At 37.8% G+C, this 12,342-nt stretch overlaps 1 protein-coding gene across 1 annotated transcript in view; it reads right to left on the reverse strand.

Moving 5' to 3' along the window:
* Window positions 1-12,342, reverse strand: part of LRBA (LPS-responsive vesicle trafficking, beach and anchor containing) — a 558,585-nt gene that overhangs the window by 396,615 nt on the left and 149,628 nt on the right. Inside the window, 1 exon segment of the mRNA XM_015409048.1 lies at window positions 9,340-9,401. Within this exon segment, the coding sequence (XP_015264534.1) occupies window positions 9,340-9,401 (62 nt within the window).

Genomic DNA, 12,342 nt, shown 5'->3' on the forward strand with positions numbered 1-12,342 from the left:
TTTGAAAAGCATTAGTATGTTTATTCTTATCTCACAGAATGATCTCAAAGTTGCTACCAAATTTACAATCTAGACATAAAAATACAAAAACAAATACACAACCAATGCTACAATCAGTCATTTGTACAACACACCATGGGAGTTGACATTAAAAATCTTTGTTGTTGTTGTTGAAAGACATGAAAACCAAGAAAGATGTCAACAGTCAGCAAAAGTTTCCCTCAAGCAACAAATTAAACTAAAGTCTAGGAAATTCTCTACTAGATGCCTAAATCTAAGCAGACTTATGATAGGTAAGTATGACGAAGGAGCTAAGATTTAGTGCACCGTACAGAATGCTCTGTCCACAGGGCCTCTGGAATATATTTTAAGGAGCTGGACAGAGACCTACGGAAACATGTGGTTATTAGGGTTGCCAGGTCTCTTTGAAATGCTGGCGGAGGGATGGGGAGATGCTCTGGGAGGTGGGAGCATTACCCCCAATGTGCTGACATCACTCAGAAGTGACGTAGGCACATCATAAGTGATAGTCTGGTTTTTGGGCAAAACTCTATGGTAAAACCATAGTTTCCCCCAAAAACAAGAGGTTCACCCCCCGACATTACTGACATGCCTATATCACTTCTGGGTGATGCTGGCACATCACCCAATGTCACTCTGGGGGGGATTTCCTCCTGCTGGCCAGCGGCAGCCCACAAAAGCAGGGGATACCCTGCCCCAATTGAAATACTCTGTTCTTTGCACTAACCTGGATAGCCCAGGCAAGCCCATTTTCATCAGATCTTGGAAGCTAGGCAGGGTTGACTCTGGCAAGTACTTGATTGGCAGACCTCCTTGAAATACCAGAGGCGGGAGGTGGGGGCAGGCTTTATTCAGCCACCTCTCTGATTATCCTCCAGGCCCCCAGTAGGAGTCAGCAGAGGTCACCATGACTTCCACATACATAAAAAATACAGTGAGAGAGGGAGAGGGAGAGAGAGACAGAGAGAGAGAAAGAGAGAGAGACAGACTCTGTTCCTAGGATGTTTAGGGCTTTAAAAACCAGAACTTTGGTACCTGGAAGTATTTCTAGTATCACTACAAGGTGCAAGGCTACATATTAAATATCAATATAAGCAACAGTTCAGTTCAAGATCTCCCCCCCCCCTCAGTTCTATGAAAAATCAATGGTGTAAGGAGAGACTGTGCTCAAACATGCATTAAGATGTATGTCTCTTCTTCCCTCTGTCATCAAGCAAATGCAGTAAGGAAATGCTGCTTAGAGTACTATTTGGCCCATCGGGTACAGGTGAGAGAGAGACAGAGGGAAGCTTAAGCATTGTCTCCCTGCATGCTGTGTCCCTGATCTGGATTTTTGCTCCTGGGAACTGAGTTCTACTGCCTCTTTGAATATTCAAAATGGATTTAGCAAACTGGCTAAAGCACAAGGCAGGAACAAACAAGAAGCCTGGCTTCACAACAGAGGGAATCATCAACAGAGAAACGTAGCCTTGTTCAGATACGAACTGGCTTTGCACATTAAGCTATTGCACATTTATTCATTGCCTATGATGAACTAGGTTTGTAATTTTTATAAATGGGACCCTGGCCATAGGAAACTAGGGGAGGGGGAATCCTTATTTGTACATAAATTGACAGAATCTGTATTGAATGATTACACAGAAAAGATTTCTTGGAGTCATACAACGAAGCTCACACGTAGGTATCAATTCAGTGCACAAGATTCTGAGTTCAAAGTTATTATGAGTATAGATTTAGGCATGACAGATCAGGTGAAAGAATGAGTAACAATATTAATATTTTGTTACTGTTGTCTATTCCGCCTCTCTTCACAGCTGGGTTAACAGCAAGTGGCTGCATACATAGTGAGGCTTTGCCAGCAACCTGGCAATGCAATGGAGTTGGAACAGCACTGCAGGATTCTGTCTGGAGGTGGAGGGGAAAGATCAGACTAATTGGGCTTATGAATAAACTGTGGTTACAACCATCTGGTTGACTACACAGTGTTGGTTTAACAAACTGTGGTTTAAATGAACCACAGTTTATTGAAATATTTGAAAGAAGCCATCATGTCATCACTTTGAACAAGGAGGCAACTGACAGGCTTCCTGGTCGTTGCCCCCCCCCCCCCCAACTAGGGGGCTTTTTCATGACACAATGGTATTTCACATTATGACCAAGCTGTCTCACAAAACATACCTAATGTACATTGTTATTTCAGTATTTGCTGTTAGCTACAGATTACAGGGATGTGTTTAATTACCATTTATACTTTGAAAGATGAATCCAAGTTAAATTTCAAGTAATTACAGACAGTTGTGCTAGTGAATATACAAACACCTTTGACTGCCAACAAGGAAATGAACAGGAGTAATACCTTGTGTAATACTAAATAGGTTTATAAGAATTAAGTTCTACCAGGCATCCTTTAAAAAACATTTTATAACACTCCATGGCACATGGAGAGCCACATTTGCAATTACCACAGAAGAGCCACTATATGCCCTATAAACCAACCCAAATGCACACGTACAATAATAATACAATATAGTTACTACTAAGCTTACAACTACATTTTTTAATTACCAGAGTACCTCTTCACATGTAGGGTTGTCTTTCTCCACTACAGTTGACCCTTAGCTAGCCCTTGAATGTCTGGAAGGAGAGGAAAGGCTTCCCTCTCATCTTCTCCTCAGCATGAGGCACAACAGATCAGGTGAAAGAATGAGTGACAGGATGACTGGAGTGGGGCCATAGAGAAAATGAAGTACAACCACCACCACACTACTGTGGCCTGCTTGCTCTTTTCCTAGGTGACTGCTGTGGTGGTGGCTATTCTCTGTGGCTATCTTGCTCCCCTTCCAACAGCCACCTGAGTGCTGGGATGAGAGTTGTTGGAGAGGATAGACCCTTTAATTCTATCCCTGGCATGACATCTGCAGCACACAGCTTATCTGTTTCCCAGCCCCTGCAGGGGCAGCTGTTTCAAGATGGAAACCACTTGGCAACCTCTAAGTTGTCTAACAAGCTCTAAAAGACAATTGTCTTGCCCACTTTTCTGAAACATGGGGTGAGTGACATATTGGGGGAGCAGTGTCCAGAAGATCCACAGATCTTCAAAGAGCCACATGTGGCTCCCAATTCACTGAGTATTACTATAATTATTGCATGGCTTCTGTATGTTATAAAGTCAACAGCCAAAAACATGGGTATTGTGTGCATTGGCTGTTATGGGCATAGCATTAGCATGCTAGATGTCTGGGGCAAAGGAATACATACTGCTGGCATGCTAATATTGCATGCATATGGTTAGTGAATGCACTAAGCATCTTTAAATATGACCATGCATCCACTGTGGAAAGCAGTGGAAAACATCCACTGATTTACCCATGGCACTGTCAGGTTTAACTGAGACCTGAAACTAAGAAATGATCTAAGGATAACTTAAAATAGCTGCTCCCATATTTATAATCAGTGTAATAAGTACTCAGTTGCTACATTCTGGACTTTCTAGCCTTCTGCCGCCACAGCTAGCTTACATTTAGCCCCCCCACACACACCAGTCTAGCCCCTTTTGCTAAGTTCTCAAATTAAACAGGCAAGCTGTAAAACAGCAGGTTCTCAAATTAAAGCACACTTTATTTTCAGGGGTCTCCACACTTATAGGCTGACTTCCTGTCAGGAAGAGCTCTATTTCACCGCCTAGCCCAATCAGCAGGGAGCTCACAGAATTAAGTGCCAGTTGATATTACTTTGTTTTACATTTACCACCCATGAGAATATTGTTCAAAGATCCAGTTAGAAACCCAGCATGGTACCATCCTTCTGACTAGACTGCCAAACCACAGGGTGTGCTCTCTCAGCACAAAATTCACCTTAAGTGGTAGGGGTTGTTTAAGTCCTAGTGTGCGGGTGAAGCAACAGGATACCTTGAAGTTTAGGAGGAAAAATCCATGCTTCTTTATTTAAATTATGGCCTTTCATTTTTTAACATCTGCTGTGTGTGACTTAGAACTGCATTGCTGTTTTCCACAAATAACCTTACTCACTGGAAATAACAATGAAATATTTACATGCAAGAATAAGGCAATTTTTTCTCTCTGCAGTTCTGGTCCCTAAAATGCTTAGACTAGTAATGCTTAGATTAGTGTGCATAAACACACAATACAGTTGCTTTCCTGTTGTGTTCAAGTGAGGATGTGTACAGTGTCACATATGGGACTTCACAGGAATAAGCCACTGTACAGAAGCTTCCAAATCTCAAGCTACAGATGAAAACACATGTAGCTTTTTAGAGAAGGGAGGCCATTGTGGAAGCACCCTCACACAGTTGAATGTCTTTCCTTTTCAGGGTTGAGCTCTGCTATAGTTCTGCAAGTTTAAAGAGAAGCCAGCTGTGCATGGCGCCAAATGGCTGGCTTTCCATTATGTCACCCTTTCCACAATCCCTGGAGAGATTCTGCATTGTAACACTTCCTTTTCTCGTTTAATAAGGTAATAAACATATAAATGCATTAAGGTTTATACAACACTTAATTTTTTTTAAAGGCAGACAGCCACCTGAAGCACGCAGGACGGGGGGGGGGGAGGAGCACAAAACCACAAGAAAGCTGGACTTAAAACCACAGATTGAATATTCACTGTGAGCAATTTTCTTCTGTCTTTATACAGAGATAAAAGCTGAGTTGGTTTTCAGGGGATTCTATTGAGTCCTATGGAAGAGATGAGCAGTAATCAACAAGACTGCAGGGGGAAGCCAGTTTGCTTGGGGAAAGATAACTTGCTTCCCCTCAGTTCCCCCCCCCCCGCCAAATGGACAGGAGAATGCATAGCTTCAGACTTCCAGAACTGATCTCACAGCTCGGCTCGAGATACATTTTGATTCAATTCAGCAAGAGTATATCAGAGTGTGTCCAAAGTAACCTCTATGCTTAAAAAATATTACATCTGTTTACAACCTTCCCAGATTTTAGGACAGGATGTGTGATGAAAGCCAGGAACTGACTTAATAAAATAATTGTGGAATTTATATTTCTGATTGGGTATAATTATTCTCCTATGTTGAACAAACTGAACCCTGCTGGCTGCGATCCAAAGAAACTATTTAGCCACATGGATGAGAAGCATTTTTTTCAGAATCCCACAAGACAAGAATAATTTTCCAAACATTCACAACCAATTGGAAACCAAGGAAAACAACCCACCACTGTAAGATGAAACTTAGTAAAAATGTATTGCCACACAAGTTTATATACTTTAAAAGCACTAAACATTGCTTTAATAACATACCAGCAATCAAGCTGCTAGGACAATGCGTGAATCAGGTCAAGACAGTCTTCATTGCTATGCCTAATCACAGGTGGTTTCATAAGAATACTGCAGTGCTAGTACAACTTTTTCAGCCAGTATTCTAGCCAGGCACCATATGTAGCAAGATTAGATCTTTCGCTGCATTTTCAAAGTTACTTAATGCATCTTTCAGACTCTCACAATATGCTATGACCTCCTATTATCACAATTAGGGTAGACAGTGATAGAATAAATAATTTCTAAAATGCATAATGCGTACTTTACAGTGGACCAATAATCTTATTTGAGGTTTTGAGTTTAGGTTGTTTACTCCAGATCACTTATCTAAGTGAAAGTGTGATCTTGTTTGACAACAGGTAGCACATACATATTGGCATAGAAGATCTCACAGCCTTTGCCAAAAGTATCATACAATCTACCCAACTTTCTATCTAGAAAAGACCTAAAGCAGAGATTTGTAAGGAACAAATATTTTAGAACAGATTTTTAAAATTACGTTTTTATAAGCTGCTATGAAATAAATTTAAGCAAATAGCTCTGTTAACAGTTCTTTTGAATTACTGTAAACATGACACTGTTTTTATGCACACCTGAATCTATACAAGACACAAATACTCACTTTGAATAATCTGAAGAATGGTTTACTCCAGATAGAGTATCATCATACCCAAAATGAGAGTAGTATCCCAGAACAGCATAGATATAGATCTACATATATCCTCATATGATTTAAAAGCAACATCAGGCTATGGATATCACTTTTGGGCTGGTTTAATTACTTGGACAGGAAGCTAGGCCAGACTAGAAGGTGCTTCTAGTTTCAGTGTACTGTATGCATTTCTGATAAATGGGAAAAGAATAGATGACCTGGCAGAAGGCTCAGACAATAACATGTGATTTACAGGACATAAATGCAGCTACTATAAGATTTATCTGACAGCCCTCTATGATAGTGGACTGTTGAGTATCCGATGGAATGATTTCTAGTCTGGAAAGTCTACTACTGAGTAGCCATACACATTATTTATTTATTAGATGTTTTGGGTTGAAACCATTTTTAAATGATGCACTTCACAATGCTCAGTCATAAATTTAGCTTTAAACTCTGGAGGGGAGGTAGTGTTATTGGAATGTATGTCAGACTGAATTAGGATGAGCAACGCAATGCTTTTATAAAGTGGCCTTGAATGCAGTGTTGATTCTTTCAAAAATGATATTAATGTCAAATAAGAAGGAACAGTTTTCCATTAATACTGAATGCATTATTTCTTTATGTTGCAACAGATTTATATGAAGGTTTCACAACTGAGTGTCAATTAAAAACTGCTTTACAATGAGTGCTGGGATACTTTTGTACAGAAGCTGTTAGGTACAGTAAATGAGCCATGTTAAAATACTTAAAAGTTTTCACAAACCAGGAGGAAAAGAGCTACAGTGCTGCAAATGTACTGAATATATGAGTGGTGCCAAATACTGCTGAAATATACATTCACTATATTACACAAAGAAAAGAACTCTTATAAGACTCTTAACAGAAAAAAAGAGGTAACGAGAATGATTTCTTCTTTGATCTGGAAAAGAGTATGTCAGTCAAAAACTAACAGCAAAACAAAATAATATGTTGAAATAAGGAATACTTTTAACAGAGCATAATACCTCAATATATTAGGTGCAGTTCACAAAAGATATTAATCAAAGCAGTGCTATAATTTAACATGTCAAACAAATTCATAAAGTTTTAAATCATACTTGCAGATGCTTACTTGTAAGTATATTGTATTATTTATGTGATTAAAAACTAGTTTTTGACCTGATCTTTCGATCTTTGGCACTCCATCCTCTCCATCTCTTCTTAAAAAATTAATTAAAAATTTAGCAAGAGGGTCACTTCACTTTACTCCCTATCTTGGTCCCACAAAAAGAAAAAAATCAATCAAACTCAACCCCATCTCCTCCCAGTATCTGTAAAATGTCGAGGTGAAATTCAATTTCATATCTCTCAAGCTTTCATGTAGCAACAGACAGTTTACCTCTTAAGAAAATAAATCACTTTTGTGATTGCCATACTGACCTCTTTGAATTAGGAAAATTTGAAGCGAGAAATGTAATTATCACCCTAACTCAAATATGTATACATCTGGAGCTAATTTTTGCTTCATTTTTATATTACATTTTCATATTCTTCAAAATATTATAACCAGTCTTTGTCTGAAAGGATGCTACTAGTTCTGTTTATTTCACTAGTGTACTTCAACCATTTCACACAAAACAACATCTCTTATTGCTACCAACTCAACTAAGCCAGTGCCATATTCTGTGTTTGATTAGATTACCATTAAACAGCAATGTGACATGTATGACAAATAGGCACATTAGAGCATGTCATTTACTCCACTTTATATCGCATCAACACCTACGCTGTCCAGTGGAGAAAATCCTGGTAGATGCAATTCATGACGTACATTTTGAAGTTGATCAGAACAGGGGGGAAAACTAACATTAAACCAAAACAAAAAAAAGTCCTTTATAGCCACAAGATTAACCCAAATGTTTGTATACGCTAAGAACTAATGCTCAGAGTTCAAGAAGGACATGTGCATTTCCTTAAATGACAATGTAAATAAATAAAAATACTCTTTTAAAAAGCCAAGAGCTACAGCTTAGATGAAAAACATTTGATTTTTTGGTGTTAAGGAAAACTAGAAATTCATATAAGCTTTTTGGAAGTAGAAACAGCGTCAACATGATTCTTACTACATGCTTTAAATAAGAAGTCTGCTAGAAACATAACTGGTCTTCACTAGTTCATTGTAAAAATCCATTAGGTGTAATCTCCAGAAGTAATTGTTCTTATTGCACTTTATTTTCAATGCCAGTTATTGATTTTTCACACCTTCTATGATTCTTTCATTTGTATTCATGAAATGTCCATCAGCAAAGTCTAAGTACATTTGGCAATATAGGCACTAAAACGAATAAATCGATGTAAAAAAACATTAATTTTACATTATCCTTATTCGTCAGGCAAGTAAACCATAAGGGCTTTAAATGAAGGTCAAAGGTTTTGAAATGGGTCAAAACCCTTGACCTCTAGACCAATAACCTTCCCATTAAAAAAGGCTATTTTAAAGTTTTAAGTAGGGGAATTTACTACCAGGAAGGTATCATTTTTAAAGGCCAAAAAGAAAAGTTCAATAGAAACCTCCTATATAATTACAATAGGGGGAAAATAGGAGATGAGTAAAGTGCAGCTATTTGATCTACTACATACTATTATTTGTTGACAACTCTAATTCTTCAGGTTAGATTTTCTGTTAATCAAAGTGAGGTTTAACATTCAGTTTTTTCAGAATAGCAAGTGATTGTGTTTCACAAATTAAAAAAAAATAGATGGCAATTGTAGTTCACTTTTTTACAGTATTTGTCAAACACACCACATCTGTCAAAGACAATTAGTAAGGAGCACCATGTATTTTAAAGACTGCTTTACAAATACAAAGGGACAAACTCTATTAATTCCAACATTGTGGGAAAACTAGACTACTATATCTATGTCAAAATATTACTAGTTGAATTTACCTACTAAATATAAACTCAGTTGATAACATTTGTGTTCCTGTTATGGAAATATTGTAAAAGATCATGTAGACAACAAGATTATAGCTTCCTGTCTCAGCTGACCATGTGAGATAGGATGCAGTTTTCATAAAACATTCATCTTCAGCTGGTGAATTAGAACATACAAGTGGGTCATCTGCCAGTCTAAGGTTAGTTGCATCAGTTTTTTGTTTGGGTTCTTAAAAAAGAAGGGGGGATTGTGGAGAACAATAAAAGCAGAAGACGGACACACAGACATGGTAAAAAATTAATACAGCGTCACACACTGTAGGCTGGTATTAACTGCAAGCCCAAATTGATTACGGATTGAAGACTACAACAATAAAGCATCAGTGCAATAAACTCGTGTCGCACAACTATTTTCAGGGGTCTTGACAATACCAATTCACTTTCCACTCAATTGTAACCCACCTGAGAACAAAGTAGCATGACCAATTCCACAACTGAACTACTAGATTTCATGCATACAAGACCTAAAGAAAAAGAGGAAAAAAGGAATTTAATAGATACTTGGGTGTATGTTGCCATTATTTTACGTAATGAAAATTCTACTTGAGATCCAATTTGATTAGTTCTGCAGTTGTATGGTCAGTATGGTTTTCATAAGAAAAGGAGAAACCTTACAGCATCATTTAGTATTACTCTTCAAATACTAATATATCAGTATAAAATGTGCTTAAAGTAGACACCAATTTCATCACTGACATGCAGCTTTTTGATATAAAATGATGCCTCAGAGCTATTTGGCTGAGATTACACAAATATTTGTGTTCTAAGTTAATAAAAGCATACATAGCATATGGTATATTGATTTATAGTACTTACATTTCTTCACCTTGAAGTGAGTTGATCATTATATATGCACAGAAGGGAAATGGCTCTATGACCTTTGCTTTCTCCATTGAGCTCTCCCCCTTCAGCCCTCCAGCTATCAATCAAGTTTCCATTTTGTTTCATGGCAGCAGACATCCCAAACACTCTTATTAGTACTTTGACCCTTGACCCTCACCTAAGCTGGGGGGGGGGGTGCAAGCAGTAGCCTATTATATATTTGTGATTAGTTTATAAACTAATTTTGTTATTATTAGCAATTCACACTTCATGCCAGTATTCCATGTATTATATAAAAAGGTAATATCATGACCTAAATGGATATACGGAATGGCAGCATTTTCCCTGATCATTTTCAGATTATTTAATTATTATTAAAACAGGAGAAGTTTACTAAGCCAGGAACTGTAAACATTCAGTGAATCAGAAAAAAATCAAGTCAGAACTGACACTATCTTTTTCTGAACAAGAAGCCACAATAATATACCTCCTATTGTGACCACCTAAGAACCAAAGCTGAAAATAACCTAGCACATATTTATATCTGTGCCATCATCTTTTGCCAGAACGCATTTTCCCAGTTTTACATATTTAGAAATTCACCTGTGTCAGCCACTTGTCCTTAAAATGCCAACAATATGTACAAAATATGGTTTAAATTGTTTCAACACATTGTTTCATGACTCTTAAATTCATCTTCATTGAAATTTACAATGGTCAGTCATCCAACAGTGGGTATATTTATTAATATTTAGCATGCAACTGGGTCAGTAAAGCTACCTTTTTAAAAAAAGGCTACCTACTCAGTTAACCAATAGCTACCTGCTCTTTGTAGATGCTCAAAGAGAAAAGAGACAATATAGGTCATTGTTGAATGTCTAATACAGTTACCAGCCTCTTTGCTAAACAAAACACTTAAGACTCTATGTGCGTGTGTGTTTGAGTGTATTTGTGTGTCACAATAGCATCACATACTGCCCCCACAGGCAGTTAAGTGAGATGGTCAAGAGAAGCACTAAGCTCAAGGCATGACATACGTTCCTGATGATTCTTAGAAACTGGACACCTAAGTGAAAAGTGAACATCATAACTGGCAACAAAAGTCAATGGTGAGAGAGAGGCGACATGAGAATAGTTAAGCTAAAAACCACCATCCAGAAAAAGGGAACAGAACTTTTAAACCTAGATTGTCTAGTTCACAAATAATTTCTGCTTAAAGTAATTCTGTACTTTAGTTTTGCCCAGAAAAGACCACCATCTGCCTGCTTTGTTGTGAGCCAAGTCTCTTTGCAAATCAGTCTCAGATGTTCAAAGGTACTGTGCATTTCCTGCTCTTCTGTTTCTCTGCTCTACAAACCACTTTCTCCTCTCATGTAGTTCTACACTACAAATTGCTTCCCCCTAAACTTTTACATGTAGTTTTCCTTAATTCTTTCAGTCTGCAAAATACTGGAGAAAAATGGGTCTCAATCTCTACAGTATCAAACTATACAATAACTTAAGTTGCTCAACTGAATACATGTGGCTGCTTTAACCAGTACACCTTAATCATTCAGAGATTCTGCTGCTTGAGAAATAATGCTAATACATTTGTCCTGTTTAAGATCAGAACAAAATCACATCTCATCAGGTGCTGATATTAATGCCTTTGGTTTTTAAAAGGCATTAAGATGTGTAGTTGACATCAAGGAATAGAAGACATGCATTTATTTATTTATTAAATATTTGTTTCATGCCTTTCCTCCCACGAGCTCAAGTTAGTTAGTTTAATCGAGTCTAATAGCATATCCATGGCATTGGCAAGAACCAAAGTCAATTAAAAAATGTGATCCACTGGGAGATTGGACTCCTTGTTAAATTGCAGTCCTATGCAGACTTACCTGGGAGTAAGCCTCAATGAATATGGTGGCACTTACTTCTAAGTATACATGCATAAACTCTTTTGTAAGATTGCAGTGTCTCACCCTTGCTAATGGCATAAACCTAAAGTCAGATTACATGTGTGAACTGCATCCACAAGGGTTACTGATTTGTGAACTAAATCCAGTACTAAGTAGCATGCATAAACTCTTTTGTAAGATTGCAGTGTCTCACCCTTGCTAATGGCATAAACCTAAAGTCAGATTACATGTGTGAACTGCATCCACAAGGGTTACTGATTTGTGAACTAAATCCAGTACTAAGTAGCTAGTATCACTGTAGACTCAGATCTGTAGTCTTTATGTCTTGCTAATGGCATAAACCTAATGTCAGATTACATGTGTGAACTGCATCCACAAGGGTTACTGATTTGTGAACTAAATCCAGTACTAAGTAGCTAGTATCACCGTAGACTGATCACAATTTTCTGTTATTTTTAGGTTTGAAAATGCCTTGCGTTATGGCAATAGCATTTCCACATCAAATCCTGTTAATAATGCTGTCAAACAGTTGGAGAACAATAGCTTCCTTCTAAGAGAAGTTGACCAGAATGCATTTTAGATATAGCAGATTAAGCCCCAAACATAAGGGTGGAAATGGAGACACTTCATCTGCAGGCATCCTGACCCAGGCTCCAAGGTAGTTTCTACAAACTGATCTATT

The sequence above is a fragment of the Gekko japonicus genome, unplaced genomic scaffold, assembly GCF_001447785.1.
Source record: "Gekko japonicus isolate JY-2015 unplaced genomic scaffold, Gekko_japonicus_V1.1 scaffold24, whole genome shotgun sequence".
NCBI classification, from domain to species: domain Eukaryota; kingdom Metazoa; phylum Chordata; class Lepidosauria; order Squamata; family Gekkonidae; genus Gekko; species Gekko japonicus.